General features: G+C 43.9%; 3 protein-coding genes across 5 annotated transcripts in view; 2 read left to right on the forward strand and 1 right to left on the reverse strand.

Moving 5' to 3' along the window:
* The window catches only part of LOC119455454 (FYVE and coiled-coil domain-containing protein 1-like), a 43246-nt gene extending 40665 nt beyond the window's left edge, over nt 1-2581 (forward strand). For all 3 annotated transcript variants that reach the window (XM_037716856.2, XM_037716857.2, XM_037716858.2), the window contains 2 exons: nt 145-317; nt 2180-2581. In XM_037716856.2, coding sequence (XP_037572784.1) covers nt 145-317; nt 2180-2258 — 252 coding nt within the window. In that variant the 3' untranslated portion in view covers nt 2259-2581. The remainder of the gene's footprint in view (nt 1-144; nt 318-2179) is intronic.
* Nucleotides 2582-6692: 4111 nt separating this feature from the next.
* LOC119455455 (leucine zipper transcription factor-like protein 1) lies at nt 6693-21928 on the reverse strand. Its single transcript, XM_037716860.2, has 10 exons — nt 21878-21928; nt 21657-21784; nt 21388-21582; nt 16936-17071; nt 16768-16833; nt 16411-16497; nt 11452-11523; nt 11238-11342; nt 8241-8344; nt 6693-7281 (listed from the first exon to the last, which is right to left on the reverse strand). Exons 1-10 carry the CDS (start codon nt 21878-21880, stop codon nt 7260-7262), a joined length of 918 nt encoding a protein of 305 aa, XP_037572788.1. The 5' UTR covers nt 21881-21928; the 3' UTR covers nt 6693-7259.
* Nucleotides 21929-22155: 227 nt separating this feature from the next.
* The window catches only part of LOC119455457 (60S ribosomal protein L4-A), a 17716-nt gene continuing 12159 nt past the window's right edge, over nt 22156-27712 (forward strand). Inside the window, exons 1-4 of the mRNA XM_037716863.2 lie at nt 22156-22284; nt 22885-23134; nt 24014-24312; nt 27017-27146. Of these exons, the coding sequence (XP_037572791.1) occupies nt 22282-22284; nt 22885-23134; nt 24014-24312; nt 27017-27146 (682 nt within the window). The 5' untranslated portion in view covers nt 22156-22281. The remainder of the gene's footprint in view (nt 22285-22884; nt 23135-24013; nt 24313-27016; nt 27147-27712) is intronic.

Consider the following 27712-nt stretch of genomic DNA (forward strand, 5'->3'; position numbering starts at 1 on the left):
CAGTATTCCAGAAGTGTAATACGCCAATCCCAGTTATATTCTTTGTTGCCATCTGTTTCTAACAGTATAGCTTCTTGAAAGTTACCGTTTACGTGTGCGCGCTTAAGTTATGGCCCGTCTCTTATTTGTCGTTTCTGTACGCAGAGTATATCGTTCGAGATGCGGTACAAGCCTCTTGACAATGACGCCGAGCTGGAGATGATGGACGTCATCCTGCCCTCGGTGCGAGTACAGGCCGACGTGCAGCCATTCGAAGGCAACCTCGTCGTGAAGAACGTTGGCGTCTACGTCCTCGTCTTCGACAACCAGCACTCCAAGTAAGCCTTCTCCTCGCAAAGCCGACTCCACTGGCTCGGTCGTAAACGCTGCGCACAGCAGGGAGTACTGAAACATTTTCGACGTTGCACAAACTTCTACCGCACGCTCCTCGCGCTTAAGAAGGATGAATTAGCAAGTATTAAGCTTAGGAAACACTTATAAAGCATTTTAATTTGATACCAAGTAAAACTTAGTTGCAGCTACTTGTGATCAGCGTCTTTCCGCCTGCTGGAACCTTCATACCCTCAAGTGTCATATTAGTTAGGGCGCACTGACACCTGTCATATTTTTTTGCTATGGTTTATGGTTATATGAAGAAGCAGGGCAAAAGAAAAATCGTTTCGCTCGGCGTTTACTGCATTAAATTTGATTAGCCTTGTTGCATTAAAAAAATTAGTCCATCGCTTGAACGGAGCAATTTCTGATTTAAATCAGCTTTTTTTTTAACCAATGTTGCAGAAAATTCGAAAGTTACAAAATAAATGGAAGCATCAATTTCACAAATATATTAGCTGGGCAATAAAATCGCTATCGAAAATCCGATATATGTCTACGCCAGTGAGTTTCCGCTATCCTTAGCACTTGACGTGGAAGTAATCTATCGGCAGATATGAAGCAGTACCCTCTAGAGCAATAGATTCGTGTTTCGTGCGCTTGCCGCAAATTCCCCCACGTGTGGACACCACAGCGGCGTCATTTCAGTTTGCTCACGCATTTATTCCGTGATAATGCGACTGCTCGTACCTAGGCAGGAAATCCCAACGACATTTCTGCCCAAGGAATAACTTTAATAGACGCCGATAGTATCACAATATTGGTAGTGCAATTGTCTGTTTTACTGATCGAAAAAGCCCCCTGCGGGATGGCGGAGGCATCTCCCAGTGCAACAATATCTGGCAGTGAAGCAAGCTTTGCAGGATAAAACGAAGTTCATCGTTCGTGCATGGTGTTTCCGCTGGTCCCTAGTTCAACGGGCCCGTGCTGTCGCTGAGATCGTTCTCGGGACCCTGGACTAGGGGTCCCTCCCACACTCTTACTACCTTTTCTTTTTGTAATAAAATATTTACTCTCTCTCTCCGTGATTAAAGGGACACTGAAGGTCATTGCAGGACTAAAGTAATTTAGAGTGTTGATGCGTTTCCAATACTGTTTCATTCGTTTCGCTAGGAGTGGTTTATTATTGCAGCAGAAAATGAAGGCTGAACTTCCGCTTCGTGCCGTAACCTCAACGCCCGTACGCCAGGGTGACGTCACGCATATCAAAGTATTTTCCCCGATTTCGGCGCGCGCATACAGACGCCAACGGTTTCCAACCGTCGCGGACGCCGAGGGGAGGAGGCACAAATGCGCACATACACACGCCAACGGTATCGCTTCTCGGAGTCTTTTAGCGTGCGGGCTTTCGCCGTGATTTTTGCCACGTGACACGAATTGTTCGTCACAGAGGCGAGTCGTGACATTGGAAAAGCGTAGTTTATTAATACAGGCTAATAAATGCTATTGTTTGGTGTCGACAATTTGCTTTTCGGTATGCCGAAAAAACTTAAAGGCGGGCAGTCAATCACCGCAGCACTTTCAAGTTGGTTACCAACTATAAGGTCTCTAGGGACCTTAACCAACTCTAGTTACCAGCGCCGCCATGTGGTTCTAGTACGGTCGGCAGAGCGTCAACCTAAGAACTTTTGCCACAGATAGCATCTCGCTTTGCTCAAGAGCAATCATTTAAAGCATTGCCTTTGCGAAATGGCCGCTCGAGTGGCACTGGAACTCGGCACTGGCAGGGCCTTCTGAACACAGTAAAGCTGGCATCGTTTTGTGTGAATCTTGCCGATTAACAAACCCTTTTTTATCTTGTACGCAGGTTCATGGCGAAGAAGGTGTCCTACAAACTGCACCTGCACAAGCCATGTGCTTCGGACAGTGAAATGAGCAACGTGTAAATACGCCTCCAGACCACAAGTCTTATGCGGACTGTTTCTTGTATAGACGGACTCCCGCGCCAGCGGGATGTGCTTTTTTAGACTTGTACATTTTATGTATACGTTTTAGCGTGTTGTACTATATCCACTGTGACCCATAGGTTTGTGTATCATAGTGTTATGTGTTTACGTTGAGAGCAAAGTGTCCTTTAAGTTATTTGATGACTGAATACTACTTTAAATGTTCATTGTGCATGATGCTCTTTTAAGTGAAGCCTCGCTAATTTAAATAAATTCTATATTTAAGGATGTGGCAATGTAATAAAGGATATTTTCCTACTTGTCTTCACTGTGTGTTGCATTACTCCATGAAAAGGAACACCGCATGACGTTTTGTGAAGTGAATAGAATACTTTATTCACCGAGATACACAAGAAACAACTCCTGAGCAATCAAGTTACAGACTATTACTGTGGCCTGCCAAGTTGCACTTCAAAACATGAAACTGCAATATCGTATATAGTCAAGGAAGGTAAAACAGTTTCTTTGATAGCAAGTAAACAAAAATACTTGTAGTCAACGTCTTTAGACATGGTAGAGAAAAATCTACAAATCCTGCAAGGATAACACCCATGACGCCATGCTTACCCTTCGCTGCCTATCCTGAAACTCCACATGCCAGTTTCATAGTTTGAATACTAGAGTTACTAGTACTATAGTGCTACACACACCAGTTGGAACTGTGTTGTGCGTCTTGTCCTTTGATATTATTGTCCCTGTCTGCAACACGTTTCATTAGGACACTGGCACCAGCATTCTGGTGCTTCATCTGGCATGGAAATTAATGGGCAGTGCTGTTTTCAGGTTTTTAATGACCTTGTCCTTTCTTATACTGCCCCAATCTTTCAACACAAATGTTGTACTAGAAAACAATTTGCATCCAATTTTTGCCATTTAATAGTATCACAAACATTACCAACAGTTACTATATGATGTACCAAATATTGTTACTGATAAGACCATTTTGAGTGACAAGTACTCTCAGCTGTGATGATTACTAGTAGGTACTGGGTATCACATAACGATGTATTTGTTGTAAAAATGAAACTTTTAACTGCTTGGAAGAAGTGTGGAGAGAAATATAAATTTTAAAAAAAGGGACCTTAATGAACCCATATCAAATGGGAAACATGCATGTCCTACCCTTGATTTGCACAGTGGCTTAATGACTGCTGTGCCAGTTTCCCTCTGGTAATCCATATATATATTATGAAACTGGCAAGTGTGATCAGTATGCATGTACGATGGCCAACTTAATGGACATAGATAGCACGAAGAGTAAATGGCAAGAAGGTAGAATTGCCAGCGAAGGTTACAAGTAGAGAACATATTTGGGCTGCTTTCATACACGGGTTTTATGGTGCATTCTAAATGTTTATCAACTAGGCCTGAAATGTTGAAACCAGACTTTGCAATTGCCTAACCTGTTACTATTTCCTGCGCATTAAATGAGGTTGCACAAAGAGTTAGGCAACCATTTTAATCATTTGTCCCCGCACAATTTAGAACTGATTAGGAAGGTGCAAACACGTCAGCTAGAAAAGCTTGGTCTGGTGGTAGTCCAAAGCTTTCAGGACTAACAATACAACACTCTCACAAAGACCCAGACATGCTGGGTTGCAGACAACAACTGGAAATCTCAGTGACTAGAATTGCTGAACCATCAAAAGAATGATGCTCTGTAAAGAGATAACAGCCCGGACAAACTTGAACTATCGAAATAGGGATTCCCACCTGCAGGTCAGGTCCAACGCTAGTGATTACAAAACAGTCCTTCTAACACTCATTCAAGTGACATGTATGATGAGGAACATCCAGTTCTTTGTGACAAGTTTTCATGATGCTGGAATCACGCAATCATGGGTAGTCATCAAGGCTGCCTTAAAGAACCAACATGTACCACTTGGAGACGAACAAACTTACTGTGCACACAGGTATTTAAGAATGATGCAGTCATCTAACAGGAAAGTACTGCTTACACAGCACCACATGCATATTCATATATCAAGTACAATGTGCAACCACCTGTAATAATACCAATAATAAAAACAGCTTGTTGACCTATACAATACACGGTACAATATCTACAATAAACTCCCTGCAAGTATTTTCCTAGTGTATTCTTTGTTGGCGCTTATAAATAAACAACTTTCTTCCTTCGACTAGAACAATGTGCAACTATAACTGTGAAACGCTAACCTGCGCACAGGCTACACTTTCATGTGATGTGTATAGGTGCAAGCTTACCTATCGAAGTACACATCTAACATAGCTTTTCGAATCTTTGTACCCATGTGCAAAATAATTGGGCCTCCTGTGTGCTTGTAACTGTATGTGTGTGTCGCACATCAGATGCACTACTCTTTTGCTTAAGGTGTGATGCTGCTGAAAGGCAAACAGAACACACACACTACAAGCTGACGTGACATGGTGTTGAACATCAAAGGGGCAGTAGCAGCAAACGTTAAATCACGCTAAAGTGATAGATTAACACTCCAGAAATGTTTGCACTGTCACTTTTACCAAGATTAGAGCTTCCATTAGCAATAAATTGACAGACAGAATTCAGTCTGTCAATTCTGAAATTCATACCCAGCTCCCTGATGACATCTTACGTCCCAGTGTAATTTTAAAATAATGGTCAACCAGTGCCAATAAAATACTTGCACTGCACTTAAACGTGAAATAAAATAGTTTGGCCAATTTTATTATATTTCGCTATGGAAGTACTCGCTGATGCTCGATCAGGCAGCACTATACTCGGGAAAACTTTCAGTGACAATGATGGCTCCACCAAATAGCCTAGACGAAGTTCATGCCACCTTATGTTTCAATGCCTACTGTGCCCTGATAGTGAATTTCTGCCACAGTGACACAAACGCAAGTCATTTAGCATAAAACTGCAATTTCCTTGCTTCTTCAGCAACAAGCGAAATAAAGCAATGAATGTGTAGAAACATTTTATCAGGTAATTTCCTTTTGCTTCCGACTTTTTGAAACAAAAATTAAAGCAGCAAAGCAGTACTGTATACCAGAGCAACATATCCATACCAGACTACTGGATGGTCAAAATCGCAACGCAATCTAAAGAACGGGAATTTTGTTTCTCAGATTTCTCGGATCAATTTCAGATTTTATATTTGCTTCAATAAAAATTGCAATTCAATTGGCAGCTCTCTACCGCAACATTCTCACCGTTAGATGCACTTCAGCACTTTAGCCTTGAATTCATTGTCACAAAAAGTTGTCTACAAGTATAGTTGCAAGAGTGTAATGCCTTCTCTGCATTATCCTCTCCATCAACCAATGGTGCCCATTAAATCATGACCTACAAAATCACCAGCATGGCGTGCCAATGTGTGAATGGCATACAGTCAAACGTCGTTATAACAACCATATCATGCAAAACAATACTTTCATTACACCTAATATGATTATAAATGTGCACACTAATATCTATCAACGAAAATAAATTTGTGGTCAGGTCCATGCAGAAGAAGCACTATTGTGATGTTATATATCCCCGTTCCAAGTGGCCAGTCCAGGCTAATAACTCACTGGCAGAGAGAACACAATTTTGCTGGCCATTCGGTAACTTGTGTCCACCAATACCTGACACATAAACAACACTAGATTCTTAAGAAACATATTGCGCTGTCGTTAACACGCCCCCATGTAACATCACGCTATGGCTAGCAAGCCAACTTCAGGCAAGCCAAGCTGCTGGCCAAAGAACACATATGCATCCAGAATGTGCACTTTTGCATATCAGATCATTCAAATATGTGAAAAATTGGTGCTACAAGTTGCTCCTGCTGAGAAGTCGATAATTTTGCTACCATAATACATATATTTAGCTGCGAGAAAACAAATATTAGTACAGCACGACACTAACCAATATCAAAAAACAGTTTGACAATGGTCAGTGACCTGTTGCACGTATTAATAATGCATTTTTACCCAACCAGACAGTGTTCCTTCGAACTCTCGATAACATTACTATACGAGAAGAAACAAATTTTGCTGCAACCAATGTTGCTTCAAGTCTTGCTTTTCAAGTTTCGCTATAGTTATATAAAAGCCAGTGACGTAACATGTTACCAGAAATCTTTATATTCGTTGTATCTAATCATTTGTTACATCCACAATTGTTATATCGAGGTGTAACCGCATTACCATTTGTTTCCTCAAGTGGCATTCTCTCATCAGCTCTCGATAAAAGTACAGGTATTGTGGGACCTTAAGCTATCACTCTCGCTAGACTTAACATTGACCTTCAAATGCAAGTGTAAAGGAAGGCCTGTTGATTCTGCTCACACGTATCGTGAATATCACATTTACTGATGTGCCTTTCCCTACTGTGAAAATATGTTTTTCTACAACAGACAACCGTGTTTTTCTTCTTAACATTAGCAAACAGGTGAGAGCTAACATTCCAGCTGCCTTAAATGCCTCGTGTATACAGGTAAAGCAGCTAGTGATCACAGTAAATATGCCATCTATCACAGATCGAAGTGTCTCTAATAGCCTTCCTTTGTCAGCCACCAATCTGCCTATACAAATATAGTAAATTCACTTAGTTTCAGATACGTGAAAATGAGAATGACCCCATGAAAAATGCGCTTAAAAATAACGTTCAGGTGGAGAAATGGAGTTTATATGCCACTAAATTCAATGCGAATGTTACTTGATAAATTAACATGTTGTAGATCTCAATGTAGTAAAACATATTGCACTGAACATCACGTAAAGAACATTGAATGCAACATCAAAAACACAATCAAGAAAAAAAAAAGACAATGGCATTACAGTGATGGTCATAATGCGCCAAAAGACAAAGGTGAGCATTTTGTATTACAAAGAAATAATGATAAATAAAGACTAGAAGGTTCCAGCACTCTAAACGGCTGCCTTATATACTGCAGACTGCCACCCGTACAAACTCGACAATCTCTTTTGTCTCTACGTCTCTCCAGTCTGAAACCTATTGGGAACAAGAATGCATGTGTCACTTTAACATGAACAAATTTAATGCCACTTTGAGCGAGTGTTACTTGCCATTTGTGTCATTCAGACATGACAGACACATGACAGAGTGAAATGATGCTCGTTTGCTTTGTGGACCTGCTTCACTTCGTCCAGCTCCCTCAAAGTATGCAGCCTTGGCAATAGCTGTTGCAAGCGTGAACAAAAGCAGCAAGAAAGAAAAAGAGAAAGAAAACTAGGAGCATTGTATTTTTGTGCAATTGTTATTACTACATTTGTCTCAAACCACAAAAAAAGCTCGCAATTCCAATGCTCAATTTCAGCCGCTGCCAGTATCATGACCTACACTGCATGCAAAACAGCAAATTAGAATACTGCCCAGGTGCATGGTGGTGTTGCTGTCTCGCCAGTTTCTTACGATACATACTTAATTAATCTTACAATCTTAAGAAGTAACATTCATTTATTTGGTGGACAATACATGATTGTCGTGATGCAGGAGATGACCGCGACGTCAACAGTCACCTGACTAGGCCTCTAGCACCACAATATAGATTCACCACACAACGGTTAATCCCAAATATTAATAACCACTTCAAGTGCTTGTTGCAGCATCCTATTTACACTGCCATCAATTCTGAATGGCTTTTCATTTTGCCACATAGCACCAAGCTGTCAAAATCACACTCACTGAAGCAAGGCACACTCGCTCAAAGTGACACTAAATTCACAAGTGTATGACTGAGGTATACAATGTGCTAGGCGAGAAGCACATGCTTCAACAACGCTTTCGTGCGCTGCAATCAGGTGCACCCGAAAAAAAAAAAGAAAGAAAGAAACAATAAAAGAGCGAATAAAAATCCAGGCTTGCAGGCAGTAGTGGGAGTGTGCGCAGCCCTTAGTGTGCAAGTGTGTGGAGATGCCCGTGGCTTTCGTGCGTCTGAAGCAACGACTCACGTAGCCAGAACAGTGCGCAGCTCCTTGATCTGATCGTTCTTAGTGGCCAGCATCTTCTTCATGTTTGTGTAAGCTGCGGTTTGGCTGAACTTTTTTTCCAGCTCCTGGGAGAGACAACTTTTCTTTAATTAGATTGCACAGAGATGCACTAGTTCTTCAGAATGACAGCGGTTTTACGGTCTAGTAAGAGAATGTGAATGAATGCAACAAAGCAGGGGGCCTTTCTTTATGTCTGCGTGTACATGCATGTAGTATCAGCGTGTAGAGTTGCTGCAGACAACCTATAATTGACGGCCGAATCAAGATGCATGCAATAATACCACCTGCTTCAATGTCGGAAAACTGATGAATTGATCACCTCAAGGCAACAAAGATGCCTGGAAATATGCTGCAGCATAGAGGCTTGTCATTTACTTTGAACACCCGAGGTTCCTGAATGTACACTTAAGGCTCAGTGCTGTTTGTGTGCCCAAAGAAATGCGACCCCTGAACCCAGGAATCACACCTGCGAACGCGTGTTCAGCAGCCAGACTACACGGCCACTGAGCCATCATGATGGGTCCAATTACTTATTAAAGCCATTAACAGAGGAGATAATGTCTCCTTTCTTTGGCTACTGATTGGCCACTCGAAGGGGAGGGCTCTCACAATGCCTCTAAAAGAAGGCCAGATATTAAACGTGAGGAAACAGCACAAAAACCCGGGTTAACGAAGAGAACAAACAAAGTGCTGGCTGTTAACATTCAATGATTATGTACAATGAAATACGTAGTATCCAGAGGGGAAGGAAGAAGGAATTGGCCACCATTATGCAAGTGACAAAAATGGCAATTTCATTGCCACAAAGCTGCGGCCAAGGGGAGCATGAATTACACAACTGCAAAGCCAGCTCTGCAGGTAGAGTGGAAAACAGTGGACGGGCCATGATGTGATGGGCCTTTCTTTTGGTTGAAGATGCCTTAAAGCTACACCTGGCTACACACCTCAACACAGATGGATGCCATAACAGAAGGCTGTATGAATTTTGATCTCGTAGATTCCGCTGGCACACATTGAAATCTTGGCAGACAGCTGTTATTTAATTCTGCTTCCATTGAAATGATGGTGCCCTGACAAGAAACAAGTCTGTGACCTCGAACCCAATTAAAGCAAAAATTCACAGGGTCTCCTATGTTATCCCTAAGACGACTTGAAGGCGATAGCCCAAGTGCCGATGCATTAAAGACGGACACATGACGTACACATACCCCTTAATTCGCTTAGTCTACTTCGCTTAGTCATCCCTCTTAATTTGCTTATACATCCTCTTAATTCGCTTAGTCATTGCTCTTAATTCCAAAGGTCGAGGGTTCGACTCTCACCCACAATCGTAGGTTCGAGTGCCTTAATTAACTGTATCTTAATTAACTGTGCATTAATTAAATCCACCTTCATTAACACTAAAGGTCGATGGTTTGTAGCCTTAATTAAAACCAAAGGTCGTGGATTCGACTCCCACCAAAGGTCGAGGGTTCGTAGCCTTTTCGTACCTTTCGTAACGTCGACGCATTTACGCTCAAGGCCGACCGACTCGTGAGACTCAGCTATCGCCTTAATAACATAGTGCTACGCCACGACAGGAAGTGCTGGTCAATTTTGCATACATTCATTATAGCGGGGGGTCGACTGGTGCTGTCAAGCACACCAAAGCCAAGCCTGTGCCCCCAGAGGCAAATTAATCTCCCCCAACACCTGTCACCATTATACCATGAGCAAGGCAAAAAAACTATTCTAGCAATTCCTAATTAGTACCCCCCATCTCGCAACAGCCGATTCCACCATACAGCAGCTATTTCCTCTTCTCACTACAGCACCTAATTCTCTGTCATCTTCAACAGCCTTTTCTTTTTCCTTCTCTTGGCAACCTTTCTGTTACCCTCACAGACCACATAATCTACACCCTTATTCGAGCTTCTGAACTCAACTTAATCTCTACTAAAATAATTCAACTGCCAAACTCCTCTCTTTGTTGCATGACCTTTAGCTTCATTTCAAGTTTCCTTGTTATCATCCAAGCCCAAAAAGTTGGTACCGGTAGAATGCACAGAGTATATACTTTTCTTTTCAAGAATATCAGTAAGCTAATGGTCATGACTTGAGTGCTTGCCACATGTGCTCCAGTCAATTTTTATCCATCTGGATATTTTCTTCACATGATCTAGGTCCCGTGACTACCTTGAAACTGTCATAAACTAGAATGCTGCTGTGGTCGGCAACTCAAGACAGCATTGTCAATAGCACTAATGGCTACAATGCCTACAATGCTCCGTGTCACCTCTGCCCATGCTAAAGGGGCCCTCGAACACTTTCCAAGACAACCGTCTTTCTGCAGTAGGTTGCACTGACTGATGGTTGGAGGTGTTTCTAGAGCTGGCCAAAGCACAAATATAAATATATGTAATCTTTTAATCACACAAACAAAATTGTCGCCCAGTGTCGTTCGCCAGAAGCATTTACGCAAAAATCGACATCGCCACCCACTCGTCCATGATTAGTTTAAAACAAAGTTGCAAATAACCACTGCACTGCAGCAAGAAGGCGATAAAGATTTAGTTTAATTTTTGTTAGGTGTACTACTTTTTGTATTCACGAAAACAGACACGGTCATAAAACAGAAAGACACTGCAACTTCAATGTCTCCTCAGGTGCCACGGTCATTAAACATTTGCGGCTGACTGTACATAATCACCATCACTGCTCGTTTTCCTCCTTCTCATGTTCCATAGGATTGACGTAGACCAAATAAATGTCAGGTCAATCTCTGCCTTACAGGAAGTCAAGATCATGGGTGTCGAATTGCAAAGCGATCTTTTAATTACAGAATTTCCTTTATAGTAAAGTACAATTTAGTTACATGCTTAGACAATGAACATTACGCCATAAGGTTAGGTAAGGTGAAAGAAATCACTTCCTGCCAACAGAAGGTAAAGAGGAGCATACTTCCAACACCCTACTTACTTTTTCGGCCAAGTCCAGCTGCGCTTGCACTTCAAGAAGCTTCTGCTTAGTCACTACCAAATCAGATTCCAATTTTTGCTGCGACAACCGGCTTTTGTTTAGGCTCTGAAAAAAAAGAAAATATTGATAATAATGATTATTCAAGGCTGTACACAGCAATATTAAAACCTGTCACAATGCATGCCAAAAACATGCTTAGTAAATGACGAAGTACCTCCTCCATTTCGAGTTTGACTTTGGTCATTTGGTCTTCTATAAACTCTGTTGATTCGTCCATTTTTCTTTCCTGGAAGGGGTATATGAAATCAATGTTCAAAAAACAAAAAAAAATGTTATCATAAAACATCCTCCCAGCTGGGCATAAAATTTCCATGCATTACTCTAGAACAACAGAATAAGGCTCACATTTGTGAAAATACTATAGAATTTATAAAGAAAAAAAAATACTGCCCTATTCTGCAATGTATGCATTACAATAATGCATATGATATGAAAAAATGCCAATAACAGCATTTTCATCTCTGCAGAATACAAAGATAGAACATGTGAGTGATACTGTAACATTCATGCATGTCACTGTGGCCTTTGAAACTTAACATATGACAAATGCCAACGTGACGTGTCCATCCTCACACCAATATGTTGAAAGTACAGGCAGAATGTTGAAAGTACAGGCAGAATGTGCAACTAATCACAGTGAACAACTCTAAATAAAAAAGGAAAACATCTAGTATTTCTAATCAAACTACTGACAACACACTTTTAAAAACTAAAAGAAATTTCCCCCCCAGGGCAAGCTTAATTTAAGATCTACACTTCCCTTTCAACTTCAAACAGTGTCACCTAGGGGGCTACCTCTTTTTTTTTTTTTTAGTCTGCATTCAACAAAGAAATGCTCACGCACAAAAAATCTGTGCCTACACTTCATTCGCATTAACATGTGCACGAACGTGTGTGTTGATATGCCTAAACAATGTGTGCTTAGGCCAGCAGGTGGAAGTAATGCATACAAATTATCTCAACAGCTAAAAAAGACAACACACTGAAGCCATACAACAAAATCAATGCAAAATATGCACATAATTCATATTTTCCTTTTCCACAAATGTGCACATATTCTGCTTTATTTCTTGTGGCACTCTGTGGATTTCAAGATCAGATTTCAAGACCTCAAAAGCTGCCCGTCAAAGCAATCACACCAACATGAGTACACTGTAAGATGCACTGTGGATGACGTGGCTTCATGGTGGGTGTGCCTTCAAGTATACTTCATGAAAGGTAGAATTTAACAATGATTCCTATAAAAAATAATAACCATGTTCGCTTTTCATTATGGCATGCTAGGTGTGATGACTATAAAAAATAATAACCATGTTCGCTTTTCATTATGGCATGCTAGGTGTGACGACTGTCATTGGAGGAAAGCGGTGAAGTTAAAGGGACCCTTCAATGATTTCGACAATTTTGTACAAACATACTGAGTCGTTAGGGTAAGTCCTTCTGATCATTTATGGTGAACAAATGTTCATAATAGTTGTAATGTTGGTTAATTTGTTTTTATAAACAATTAACAAAAAGAGAATACACAAGGACAATGTATCCCTACACTCAAGCACTTCCAGCACACAGTAAGTGTTGTCTGCTTGTGTTCTCCATGTTCACGTGAGCTGCGCGGTGTGCTGGTCTCGAGCTTTCTTTGCATGAGCACCATGGATCACCCTTGTTACATTGTGGGCTGCAAGCATAGCGACTGTCGATACGTCAAGCTGTGACATCGTGTCCCTCTGCAAGGCAGCAGGCAAGCGGAGTGGCTGCAGTGCATCGAGCTGTCGGTATCCGATCGGCACCAGGATCTACACATTTGCGGCCATCACTTCACACTGGTCGATTACTACCACATAGAGAATTTTAGTGCGTCCAGTATTCCAATAAATGTAGGCAGGCTGGGTGTTTTGCCAGATGGGCAGAGGCACAAACATGAGCGGCCTGCAGGGTGCAGCCACCTGATGGCATAGAGCTCAACCAGGCAAACACAGAACTCATATGGCAGTAACCAAGTGTATCCTACTTTGCTGCTGGCGTAAATTTACGGCAGCAGCATAATCGTGAACACATTGTCTTTTTAAATATGATAAATGTTTTACACTTGGTTACAGCAGTATTAGCTCTGTGTTTGGCTGGTTGAGCTCTGTGCCACCAGGTGGCTACATAGTGCAGGCTGCTCACGTTTATGCCTTCGTGCACCCGCCACAACGCCCAGCTCGCCTGCGTTTACCGAAATACCGAACACGCTCGGCGCTAAGACAATGTTCGCAAGGCATGCTGCTTGGATTGCTCTTGCTGGGGATCAACGTCCAGGCATCTAGTGGAGAGGCTTCAAGACACCGGATGTAGATGACACAACGTCACATCATGACACAGAGCCAGTGAAGGCAGAGCTTAGCCCCGATAGCTTGGCGAACAAGTTGAGAAGAAGCATAGTTAAGGAGGAGGGTTAGCAATCGTCCATAGCTCTCTTAATATGAGGTGCTTCACTTAAATAGACTTCTCCCTGAATACGTCACACAGCACCGGTGATGTCACTGGCGTACATTCAGTGGCTCTGTTTGGCAAAAGGCCCCCTCCGCCAGCTCTCAGCTGGGTGCAGACGCGCAGTGCTTAGGTGCGGGAGCGTGCCATGCGGACGCGTCTCTTTTCTTTTTCCTCAACCTCCACAACTGTTTTATCAGTCAGATTAGCAGTACTGTATGCCGGAAAACATTGATGTGTCGTAAACTGCGTGATGAAAAACTGGCCACGCTGGCTTATTTACTTGCGGAAGTGAACAACGAGGTGGTTTGTCGTGGACTGTGTGATGAAGGACAGCGACATTGGCTTTTCTTTGTTGTTTGTTTATTTGTTGTGGTCTTTGTTTATTTGTTGTGGCATGACAGAGTTTGTATCGACGGTTATGGGCTCATCTCTGCGTAGGGAAACAGACCACATTGTTGTGTGGATGTGTGTGTGTGGTGTAATGAACGATTAGCAATGCACCTCGTTTGTGAAAATATGGATGCCCTTGACGTGTAAAAGGGGCAGCGGCAGTGACTAGGCGTAACTTCAGGGCCCATCATTTTTACACAGGTAGGAATGAATAAGACGCTATGACCAGTGAGCCCATACATCTCATTGTTGTCTGCGTTGTGTGGAGAAAAAAAAATTGAGCATAATCTATAGGACTGTATCTATTATGACTGTAAATGAGCTCATAGCACGTTTTTTTACCATTCCTCAAGCAGCGTACGAATCGCTACAAGGAATATGCATGCGCTACTAGCATGTTTTTACCATATACAGAACTGCGAGTGTATGCTTTGCCACAGGGATTGCACAACAGGCAACCCACTAAAATTTTCGCGCTTTATAGTAGATTTTATGGCTCTTAACTAAAACAGTGAACTTTCTTGTTTTTATACTTACTTTTACGACACTAGATTTATGCTGTGATGATGCATATAAACATTCAAAACTGGGTCTTCTAAAGTTAAAACAAGCAAAGGGGGCGCAGTCACAGCAAAGTTAACGCGCAACGAATTATGTATTATTTATTGACGCTTTGTGCATTCACTTTCACTAATAGGTCAAATTAATTACAATATGGTGTTGAACATGCCTGATCAGCATAGTGGCTTATGAAGAATGCTGTAAGGAAGAGCTCCGGATCAATTTTGACCACCTGTGGTTTTTTATCGTGCACCTAAAGCATGCCAATGACTGCTTTTGTATTCCACCACCATCGGAAATTAAGCATGGACCACTGGGTATGGCTGATAGTTGTAGAAGAAATTATTCTTGTGTGTTGTTTAAGATTATAGTATAAGTGGACACAAATTAAGTACATTCGGGTCAGTGCAATGCAATTTTTTTACGAAAATCGCAATGCCATTTCACATTTTACAATGCCATTCTTACGAAACCACCACATGCTGACTTAAAGGCACCAGGCACTTGGCAATAACACTACGTTGTTGTGTTAATATATCTAGGGTGGTTACTTTCAAAGCACAATTCGTAGATGCTGTCGCTTCGCTTCAGAAAATATCAATGTGCAGGAATTGTGATCGCAACACTTTATATACAATCAGCGCTCCTATGCCGAGAGATGCAGCTGGTTGAAAGTTTTTTTGCCAACCAGCGCCCATTTTGGAGGTGCGGTAGGTGGGAAGGGCACCTGCACTGACGTCATGCTGTTTGCAAACAGAGAAAGAAAGGTATGTTGTGGCACAAATGTTTTACTGTAGCTTGTGCACTACGAGCCTAGAAAATTTATCCAAACCGTTTCAGGGACCCTTTAAAGTACAGGTATGCAAAAGAGGCATAAGTTTCAGATCAGTGCCAATAGGGAGTTTTAGAAATATAGAGGACCCAAAGTTAGAGGGACTAAATCTGCTGGATGTATGAAAGAGCACAAAAGAATGCAGAGGGCCTACAATGAAGTTAGAATTTTTGCGTATACAAAGCTGCTTAGGTACACTATTTCTAACGCTCCCTGATATCTAATCCTGGCTAGGGCAATGTGACAGCTCGGCAGCTAGGGCATATTTTGCAGTCAGATATCTTTCAAGTGATGCACAGGAGGACAAACGAGACAGATATGTATGAATGTGTATGCACCGAGACCACTGCAAATGTACTGTGAATCCCTGACAATTTAGTCAAGCTCAAGGTACACAGGTTCAATTAAAAGATGTGCAGCTTGGGCAAACTTGCACTTCATGTTGTTCATGCAACAGTTGCAATACATCTGGCAAGTGTTAGTTAAGTTTAAAAATTAGGTACATTAACTAGATATGCTATCAGTGAATAAAGCAGTTAAACCGACTCAAAGAAAAATGTGATGTAAACGGGTCCCGATAACGCTATCGTGTTCCACTCTTAAAGGCGAAGCTTAAGCGTTCTCCAATTTTTGGTCTAATAATGCTTTTCCAGTAGTGTAAGTACGAGACTCACTATTACTGCACACTTCAATTCACTTCTGTGCACCTTTTAAATTACAACAAATTACGTAGCATTTCCTATAAGATTTGTTTATTACAGAATATGTTCAAGTGCTGTGAGTGCCGTATGCTGCATAGCACTTTGGGCCACACATAAGGTTAACTAACAAAAATGATCAAAAACGAGAAGGCATTACCTTGTTCCTCAAGCTTTCCATGAGCTCACACTTCTTCTGGTTAAACCTCTCAGCCAGCTCAGACTTCTGGTTTAGTATCTGAGAAACCTGAAAATGAAAACATTGCTGTCACATAAGTACGCAGAAAGCACTCGAACATTGGCTTGTTCATAAAACAATACTGGCATTAGTGGTGGCAGGACATGCGGATAAAACAGGCAGTGAATCAGATACTGTGATTACGACCAAAGCGAAATGTTAGACCTGATGTATTCGTCTGATTCACTGTATTTTTGTCTGTCACACCAGCGTTAATTTCAACAATAGCCACATAGTGCAACTATTACGTATAAAACCTGCAAAGCTAAGCATCCGTACCTGACTTTCAACATCCTTCAGCCGACTTCGCAGCATTGCATTTTCACTCTTCATTCGTGCTATTTCCTACAAGACCAAAATGTGCATGGATACACAATGAAATCCAAAAAATCTGTAAATCACAACTTCTTTACGAGCAATCCATCACCAATTCACTTTGGGACGTACTTTCTGCAGAAGAGCGCTTGGTCCGTGCGAGTCCTCAAGGGGGCTCAACTTGTGTGACCTTGATGAAGACGCCTGCAATTGCTTTCCTGTGCTCAATCCTTCCAGTTCCATGCCACCAACATTTTCAATTAGTGATCTGGGAACACGAGCATACAATATACATACACCAATGAAAAGCAATATTGCCAACAATTATGAGAACAAGAAAACCTTTGCCCCCAATAAATGTTTAGAGGTGCAGGCGCGGATCCAGGGGGGATGTCCGGATGTCCTGACCCCCCCCTCAGATTTCTGCATCACCCCCTCGCTGACAGGGGGATGGCCCTGTCGCAAAAAAATATGGCCACCAGCATTCTTCAAAAGTATTTTTCGCGCGTACCAGTGGTATTAGCCATGTAGAAGCAAAGCTAGCTCGCTCACAAGCTTAGTTGTATTCCGTAGGGGTGCGGTGTCGCGAAGTTGCCGTAGTTATTTTTTCTCATGAACACCTTGGACCTCCTGGCGCCGGCCGTGCCTTACTCGTCCCGTCGGTGGCGTCGAATGAACGAGGGGATGTCCCTTTCGCCAAGCACGCCGATGTCCGCGCGAGCACCTTCGCGCCTGATCAACTTAGTTCCCCCTTGGGGTGTCATTGGTTGCCTCATTGGCTGTCATCGGTTTTGCGACCAACCTGCTTAATGAAAGAGATCTCTCGCTGAAGTGTTCATATATAAACAATAACGAACAGCTAAACTAAGAACTACGCATAGGCAACATTTTTTAACTGTAGCACTCATTGTGATCACAGTTACACGTTGACAATATCCAGCACGAGCACAGTACCGTTCGTACGCTACAAGTTTTTCATTGTAACTTCGCAGTTTTATTGCTCTACATTAAGCATAGGAGGCTCAAAGCCGCCGGATCCGTTTATCTGAGTGGGCGTTCTCGCGGAGCGGGGCGAAGTCTCGAGCAGCGGCTCCGAAGTGGGGGAGCGTGACGTCAGCGGCCAACGCCAGCGCGCGGGCCTAGGATGGCGTCGCGTGGTTAGAGAAATGGGAGCAGATGTGCAACTTGTGTAAAAGGATGACGTTGCGTGGGAAACAAAGCATGAAGACGCTGGCTCGCGCTCTCGGCTACTACGCCACATCGTTCTTCTTGTTGGTGGCGTCGTGAGTTTTCATACGCGGTGATATGCATATCGTAAACAACCAGCGTAGTGGTTGCCTCGTTGGAGCGGAGCGTTAGTGCTACAAAGCAAACGAAGGTGTCTCAGCCAAACACAAAAAACCTTCTTAAGGAAATCAAGGTGTCCCAACCGAACTCCAAAGAGGGACCCGTCCTTATACGCATTTATAACGAACCTGCGACAGATCATCCCAAATTTTATTTTAAGAAACAATACACGCTAGATATACCGGGTGTTCAAAATTAAGCTTTATGGTTTTCTTAAAATTAGGCACTGAGAGGCACGTAAAGACCACCTGCGCAAATAAGTTATGTGCCCAGGGGGACACAAATTGAGAAGACAATTATCGCTGTCAGCAGCCGAATCAACTAAAATTGAATAAGTAACTTTTTATTGACTGCAGTAAGTGTGTATGTTTGTAGTAAAGAGTTAGAGGCAGTCGTGTTTCTACGCAGTTTCACTTGGAAGAATTCTTCTAGCATGTCTATGCTCCGAGATATCCAACTCCAAATTTTTAATTGTCGTTCGCATGATTACGCATGCAAGAGAGTGAGGATCGGCGCAAAGCTCCTCTCTGATGTGACGCGGCTGTTGAGTGCGGCGTTTAGTCTGACAACGGGGCGGAGGCATTGGCAAAGATAATAACTGTCCCCCTTCCCCTCACGGCTGGCGAAATAAAAAAAAAAATCGAAGAACCCGTAACCACTGTCGGAACACGCGACCGTCCAGCCTGTAAACATGGCGCAGCTGCCAAGCCGAAATAATGGCGCGAGCGGAGAAGCCGGAGGGCAGTGCGCGTGCGTAATGGTGACTAGACGACCGGGCATGGTCCTTGCCTGGGCTACGCAAATAAAGTGACTGCTGATTTCCAAGTATTGTAAGTTTTATTGAAATCAAGAGCAACAACTGCAGCATCAACAGCAGAAACCTTTTTAGCTATGCTAACGAATATTTCATATCGCCGCGTTAAGCTTGGTGTCGTCATGCACAGATCTCATGAAAACACTCCACCCATCAAGATGTCAATGCCATAAAAATGTTCAAAATGCCTCCCTTCCACAGCAACGCAAGGCATAAACCGCTTTCGCGTCGACTCGATAACTCTGCGCAGTACGACAATTGAAATTTGGAGGCGGATATCGCGGAGCATGAACACGCTAGAATAATTCTTCCGACTGATACTGTGTAGAAACACGACTGCCTCTAAGTTTTCAATACAAACATACCGACTTACTGCAGTCGACAAAAATAATTGTTCAATTTGAGTTAATTGGGCTGCTCACAGCGATAATTATCAGCTCACTTTGTGCCCCCCTGGCCACATCACTTATGTGCACAGGTGGTCTTCGTGTGCCTCCTAGTGCCTAATTTTAAGGAAAACCATAAAGCTTAGTTTTGAACACCTTGTATTGAACACAGCCATGTGCTTGGCACAGCCGCCAAGCACATGGCTGTATTGGGTAAAGTCCTTTTCCTATAAGCTCGGAGAAACCGATACCTGGCTTCGCTATAGGGCTTCTTCCTCGTTCGGGGGTTTTACGTGCCAAAACCAGTTCTGATTATGAGGCACGCCGTAGTGGAAGGCTCCGAATTATTTTGATCACCCGTGGTTCTTTAACGTGCACTACAACGCAAGCACACGGGCGTTTTTGCATTTCGCCTCCATCGAAATGCGGCCGCCGCGGCGGGATTCGATCCCGCGATCTCGTGCTCAGCAGCGCAACGCCTGAGCTGACTGAGCCACCGCGGCGGGCTACAGGTGTTGCTCTAGCCGTATAAACGCGGGTTTATCGTGAGCAGAAACGGTGAATTTCGGTAAATAAGAAAGGCTACTATCATCATCATCATTGACAGAAGCTGACCCCCCCCCTCGGAAAAAACCTGGATCCGCCCCTGAGGTGTCATGTAAAGGGGATTCAGTGATGTGCTTACCTCACGTCACAGTAGTGATTGTGGCTAGAGTGACTACATGGCAACCTGGACTCCAGCAATTAGGTATGCTGGATTTACCGCGCTGCTTTGCTAGTGCTAAAATTTAACAAGATGCTATTGGAATGGCTGATCGAGAGCCCGACTCCTGTAGTTGCGAGGAAACCATCGAGCACCTATTGTGTACCTGTCCTCGCTACAACGTACAACGCCTCTCTCTCAGGACAACTTTAAACCGACTGGACTCAAGACCGTTCTCCGAGTCAAAGATATTCGGACCATGCATGGCTACACACGTCACTGGCACAAAATGTGATTTGTGCACTAGTACACTACTTGAAGTGCACCGGTTTAAGAGACCGCTTATAGTGTCCCTGTGCATCATCCCACGTGCACTCAGTGCTCCCTCTCTCCCCCTTTCCCTTACCCCCAGTGTAGGGTAGAAAACCGGACACTCGTCTGGTTGACCTCCCTGCTTTCCTCTCCTTGCTCTCTCTCAATAAGATCGCATTTTTGGCCCACAATGCTCAATACAGCATTCTGCATCTTTGCTCACCTGGTTCATGTGCGAAATATGAAAAGCCGTGCTGCTGTACAAGAACCTCAGCACCAGAGGTTTAAGCTGCTGCAGTACGTGTGACATGGATTGGTTTCGCTTTATGTCAGCAATAAAAAGCCTGAGTGAGCTAGGCAAACCATGCTGCCATGTAGTATGTTATTGTCCGAAGCAGACCAAAAAACACAATCTTGTTGAAAAATTTAAGCGAGAACAGGGAAGCACTAAATCTCGTTCAGAATTAAGTAGTTAGAATGAGTGAATAAACAATTTATTTAATTTGCCTAAGTTAGTGGCAGCAGAAGCATAGAGAAAAATATGTGGAAGAGAGGTGTCATTAAGCAGGTGGGAAAAGAAAGGGGGATCTGGTAATTGCACGGTTGGCGTCAAAAGCTTACGAACCACGGCCGGTATCTGCCAAAAACCTGAATATTTTTGCAGTCTGTGTTGCGAAGCCTCTACTAGCACATGTGAACGTAGAGTTGTACGGTTTTACTGGGTAAGGCCCCAGAGTGCTCAGAAATGCAACGTTTCCTCGAATACCGCGGTCCGAAAGCTCTACGCCGAAATATGAGGACGTGTTTTCGGTCAGTCACTTTCGGATCACTTTCAGTGCAAAACCGGATGAGCCGATTGGCTGGTTGGGCGCCACGTCACGCGAAAGTATCGCCGAAAGTGATCGTCCGCAAATACGTCCCACTGGTCCCAAGCTCGCGTTTTACCATAGAATACCATAGAATAAAGAAGTGGTTTTACAAGCTGCTCCAGATACGAGCGCGGACGCCATATATGAGCTTACCCATCTTCAAGTTCCGACATATCTGCCTGAAGCTGGAGGTGCCACTGTTCCGCTTGCTTGCAGAGTTGTCTCAGCAGAACCACGTTTGCATGAGCCGAATTGATAAGCTCGCTCTCAACCTCGGCTCGCACTACGGTGCAAAGATCATCGAGGATCTGTTGAACTTCCTCGGACGTGTACGTTTCCTCGAGGAGCCTGCGAAAACGTGCGCATTGAAACAAGCCCCTACTAATGATTTCGTGCCCTAAACGAAACGAATAAAAGTATACCTCGCATGTTTCACGTCGTCGAAACTTTTGTCGATAACTTTCAGACGCTGGGCTCGCTGCGATTTAGAGAACTTCAAGTAGCGCACTATTACATCGTGGTGGCCGTCGCTTAATTCACGCTCTCCGGCCTGCTGGAAAGCAGAACATCAATGTATGCAGGCGTCCTGTTCCGCAATGGTTAGAAACTAATCGACACGAATGTTATTTACATAACTACTCACCATGTCGCAGTGTTGATAAGCACGCAAAGTCGTCTTCTCTGCAGAGCAGTGTTGGCAGTGTGTTGTGTTGTTTACAAGCGTTTACAAGAGATGGCGCAACAAACGCTAGCGATAGCAATTGTGAAACAATAATATTTTACTGTGGCTAACGTATCATTTAATAAATTATTTTTAATTATATATACAAAATAACGTAGAAACAGTTTCCTTTTGTGCTGAGTAAAAGAAAATGCTTCTTTTAAGATCTACTTTTTGTCGCGGCAGGAGCAACTGTTTTCGGTATCGGAAGTTCCGGTAGTTCCGGTCACAAACGTGTGTACGCGTATCGCTACGCCCTTTTTCGGCTCCGTCGTCGCCATATGCGCAGGCGATAGGTAGTCTCCGTGACATAATCGCGTTTAAAAATGGTAAGTTATTAATTTCTGCATTAAATGTTACGCTGTTAGCGCATTATCTATGGTTCATTCAGATTACGCTGGTATATTTAACGCATTCATATCTGATGTGTGCGAAATGTTTCGCTAGCTGGGCTGCCGGTAGCAGTAGGCCTAGTGCGTGAGCTTGTAGCGGTAAATCGCGTGAGAAGAAAAGAAAGCGGTCTCCAGCTCCGCGTGCTACGTGTTGCTTGGTGTTGTCTGTTGTATCCATGCAGTGTTTTTAAGTGCTTCAAATAATACATCAGTGACTGCTTGACGTAAAGCCTGTCACGTCGTTGATTACACGCTTTAGTTAGGCCACGTGGTACACGAGCCTGTCTCGCGAGTTTGACACGCTTGTTGTCGAGGGGGCACCTTTTGCCTGATGTGCATCTTGCGCTTATCGTCTTGCAATGTTTTCCTTCGCGTGACAGTGCTTTGCTACATCGCTTGATGTATAGTGATGATTGACATGCGCCGGCCGCTTAGTGTCGCCGTAGTTTTGAGTGCAGTATCTCCAGCCCGAACGATCGTTAGAGATATTGCGAGCGTGACAGTGGAGTCTGCAAGTTTTCCGCGTTTCTTTTGCAGGCGTACACCTTAGCGCGACCATTAGTCAACGTTTACAATGAGAAGAACGAGCAGTCCGGCGCCACTGTGGCGCTGCCGGCTGTCTTCAAGGCGCCCATCAGGCCCGACATCGTGAACTTCGTTCACATGAACATGGCGAAGAACAGCCGCCAGCCGTACGCCGTGTCGAAGGAAGCTGGACACCAGACTTCCGCCGAGTCCTGGGGCACGGGCCGTGCTGTGGCACGTATTCCCCGCGTTCGCGGCGGAGGTGAGTTCGCTTCAGAGCAAACCATTTGCAATGTCATTGTGAGCGTTGCTGCGTGGAAGACCTGTGCGTAGAATGCAACAATACTGCCGAAGCAATTACACACATCTTGTCAGAATATACATCCGGGATGGCGGGTTTCATTGCAAGCCCGGACGACCGCAATTTGATCGGTGCGAAATGTACCGTGCTATGGGCTGGGCACACGTTAAAAGTACACCACGTAGTAAAAATTAATCTGGAGCCCCTGACTACGGCGTTTCGCACGACCCCAGCAAGCAAAGACAACAATGAGAGGCGCCATGACAAGCAGGAGATGTTTGGAAGATCGGGGACACGCAGGTTAAGAATCAGTGAAGCCGTGTAGTGGCTTTTGCATGCTAAGCCCAAGAGTGGGATCGAATCCCAGCTGCAGCAGGCATGTTTATGGGGGCGAAATGAATAAAACGCCCATGTACCATGCATTCCCCGCTACAGCGTGCAACATAATCGTACTGTGGTTTTAACATGTAAAGCCCCAGACTTCAATCAAGTTGCTGAGGGGTCTTGCCTCAACTCGGTGACATTTATTACGTAAGATGCTTCTAATCACAATTAGGCCATGAAACGACACCCAGACGAAGTTGAGACATGACCTTAACCAGACATGAATGCAATAGTTTGTCAAGAGCAACATATCCAATATGGAAGACCAATTGGCATAATTGAGTCCAATGCCTATCCTTTTTTTATCTATTTTCATGGGTTCCTGGTCTGCACTATGAAATCTGTGATCTTTAATCTTGTATACATGAAATGTGTGTATTAAAAGCTTAATTTGTGGAATTTGTCATGTGGCCTCCCCTTTTGAGCGTTTTATATTTCTGCCACCGATGCCTGCAGGTACCCACCGCTCGGGTCAGGGTGCCTTTGGCAACATGTGCCGTGGTGGCCGCATGTTTGCACCGACCAAGACGTACCGCCGCTGGCACCGTCACATCAATGTAGCGCAGAAGCGCTACGCCATCTGCTCGGCGGTGGCTGCCTCCGGCGTGCCAGGGCTGGTGCTCTCCAAGGGTCACAAGATTGAGCAGATTCCCGAGGTGCCGCTTGTGGTGAGCGACAAGGTGCAGGACCTCACCAAGACCAAGGAGGCTGTGCTGTTCCTCAAGAAGGTCAAGGCATGGACCGACGTGGAGAAGGTTGGTCTCGTTTCACCAAGCAGAGGGGTTGGCGATTGCTGGAAAGACTTAAGTGACAAGGTCCTTAGTTCTGGTAAAGCTCGGGCATTTTCTTTTTTTTTTTTATTTAATCGCCCTTGTTTGTTTTTGCGCATTCATCATACCGAAGTACATCTGTTGTCAGTGAGCGCTTCCACTGTTTCGTCTCGTGTTTCTTTTCTCTCTCTCCCTATATGTTAATTTTGTATCATGAACCAACTCACCTAGCAACTTATCTTGTTGGTCTCATCCTTTAGTCACATCCAGAAGGCGTTGAGCTGTCGGAACTGCATTTCTGACATTGTGGAAATTTTTAAAATCTCAACGCAAGGACATAAAAAAAGTGGGAACTACAGGACAAGGTGCTTGCTTGCAACTAAATTTATCAAAGAAGCTTCGCATATATACAGTAGAACTCTGTTGATACGGTCCCAATACAGTTAAACTGTCTTTCTGCATCTACGTTCAGTGCATTGCCAAGCTGCAATCGTGTGATACGTTTTCTGGCCGCTAGATCTCGTGTACACAAAAAAAAAAGGCACGAGACGTGCGCAACAACCGCAACCGCCCGCTGCAGCAGCTTCCCCGCAATACTTGCCTGCCCATATCACATGAAATCCCCAGTGCGTGCTTGGTTTCTTATTCGGGTACCAGCAAATCTCCTCCTGGGGAGCCATCACCACCAACCCTATTGCAATAAGCATCTTCACACATGTTTCAAAGTGCGTGGGCCGTAGTGCAACTGGAAGCAAACTGCACGCTTTTAATAGGCGATGACCGTGCCGCTGTTCCCTGCCTCCTGCAGCACAGAGAGCAAAGCAAAGGACAAGAATCAAAGGATACAATGTAAAATCTCGATCCAATGAACTTCACGGGCACGCAGCAAATTGTTCATTATTTTGAAGGTCGTTATAGTGATCGTCCCACAATTGACCATGCGGCCCAGCAGTTCATCAGTTGTCACCGTACGAGCTATCCACAAAAGTTTTGAACATCCACGCTGTCACTGCCAGTGTAATGCCCTTTGTTCATAAACATGCAGCTTGCCTATAAATAGGCTAGACCAGAGCCTACCGCAGCGATGGCCTAGCGGTAGAGCATCCGCCTCGTATGCGGGAGGTACCGAGTTCAAATCCCGGTGCCGCCGGGAACCCACCGGTTTTTCTCATGGGTAGAGATGTCCCCTGGCCTGGTGCTCGGCTGTCGTGGGGGTCCACATCTCGAAAGAGGGCCCAGTAGAGATTTCAGCTGTTGTCTCTGGGCGCCTCTTGTCCAACCACAGACAGCCTTGTAGACGAGCATCCGCCGCGGCTGTGGGAGGCAAGTGCTGCTGCCGGGTACCTATCGGTAAAATAGGTACAAGCGCGCTCCCGGCCTGGTGCTCGGCCATTATGGGACCTGAACGCTTGGAAAGGGGTGTTTGACCTCAACCCGAAGGTGCCCCCACCTCAATAGGTGCTTGGGGCGCCACATGGGAAATGACCGCCATGGGAGCGGCCCAGACACCGCTTGATTTCCGTGCTCACGTTGGTTTCGACGGGAATTCAGGGCGCAGGCTCCTTTCCCAAGCGTATCACCCCTGAAGGAAGCCGAACGCCAGGCCGGGGTACGCTTGTACCCTTTTGAACCAGTGGGTGCCCGGCGGCGGTGAGAATCGACTAGACTCAGGCTTTCAGGCTAGACCAGATCACACAAATATCTGCTGAGCTCACAAGATGCATGCTGTACTTTTGTGCTAGGTTGATGCTCACTAATAAAATTATGATGTACGCCGTTGCAATTCTTCAATAGCACGCGAGCATCGACCCGGTCTCGTAGCGCTGAGGGTTACTCCTGGAGTGAACAGCGCAGCAAAATGCATCCGAACTAGAATTTGCCTTGCATGGCCGCACATGAAGTTGCCAGTCCTGCCATCCCTTGCTGCTGACACGCCTGTTAAAAAATTTCAAGTTATACTCTTACTAATTAAAAACCAAAAGAATGCTGCTTGCAGAGATTTTCTTTTCACGTGTCTAATGTGGCTTGCACAACTAGCATCTGATCTTAAATTAAGGCCACCAAGTTATACCGGCAAAAAACTTCTTTTTTTTTTTTTTTGCTGAGTGAACATAGCTGTCCTTGAAATTGTTTTGTTTTTGGCTGAGCTTAGATTTTTTTTTTTCAACTTCGACATTGAGTTGTCTTGCATTTATATATTTCATGAGATTGTATTGTATCTCAATTTATTCTATTTATCGCATTTTCTTTATTCTTAGATAGCGTTAGAGTTGACTTCACTAATTAAATGCATGAAACGATGTCTTTTTTTTCTGCATTTGTATTTTTCCAGACTGTACTGCGTAGCTACATGTAGCGTATCTAGTTTTTTTGTACTTTGTATACACATGTTCTGTGAAAAAATGCTGTATCAACACTAACATTTTAACGATATGCCCACCTGCTATGGTATCTATAAAGAGACTGGCAGTATTGGAAATAAATAAAATAATGTTGGGTGTAATCAGTAGTCAAGCCAGTCTACTCAGGTTGTGGTAATATTGTGCTTGTAAAGCCTTCTTTATATATGCGTGCAATACAAACGGCCTGTTCAAAGCTGTTAGTGCATTATGTCTGAAATGTTTCTTGTGCAAGCTGTGATGAAGCTAGTAAAATTGTCAAAATTTCATGATCTTCTTGCTTGTGCCAGGTGTACAAGTCTCGTCGTCTGCGTGCTGGCAAGGGCAAGATGAGGAACCGCCGACGCATTCAAAGGCTGGGTCCACTTGTCATCTATGAAGCTGACCATGGCCTGACTCGTGCATTTAGGAACATTCCTGGTCAGTACTATTGACACTGGTTGTTTGGGAGGTCATCAAGTGCTGAGACAGTGACCCCACTACAGTCGCCGACCGATAATTCGGACTTCGCGGGGAACGTAAATAGGTCCAAACTATTAAATGTCTGAAAAAAACTAATGTACCCAAAAAAAGATAATTTTATTTACGTTTTAATGCCCTTGTGCAAGGTAGAAGTGGTCAATTCGTTGCTGCACACACTTCCGCTTACGTGCAACCAGTAAGTACGCCTTTATTTCTGCCGGTTTTCTGTTGTCGCTGTACGCTGATGCAAGGACTGCAGAGGCTCGAGTAAGATCTGCACGGCACATCATCCAAGTTAGAGTCGCTGTTTGACGGCGGGAGCACTTGCTTAAGGGGGGACATGGTGATTAGAGCTATTCTTACCCATTTTAACCAAACTTGATAAATGTTGGCATGCTTGTTTAGTTTCTTTCCCGATTCTAAAAATGCAGTTATTTTTTCTGTACATTTATTATTTCATTACATATTTAAGAAAACAATGTCTTTTGTTCTTACTGCAATAGACAAATACCGCCACACAAAAA

Source organism: Dermacentor silvarum, chromosome 6 (assembly GCF_013339745.2).
Source record: "Dermacentor silvarum isolate Dsil-2018 chromosome 6, BIME_Dsil_1.4, whole genome shotgun sequence".
NCBI lineage: Eukaryota > Metazoa > Arthropoda > Arachnida > Ixodida > Ixodidae > Dermacentor > Dermacentor silvarum.

What these genes read in the sequence shown, in the direction of transcription:
- LOC119455455 (XM_037716860.2), bottom strand. An exon ending in TGAAGGATGTTGAAAGTCAG is followed by an intron (nt 16,498 to 16,767) that starts GTACGGATGCTT and finishes TTTCATTTTCAG; the next exon opens with GTTTCTCAGATACTAAACCA. An exon ending in TCAAACTCGAAATGGAGGAG is followed by an intron (nt 11,343 to 11,451) that starts GTACTTCGTCAT and finishes CTTTTTTTTCAG; the next exon opens with AGCCTAAACAAAAGCCGGTT.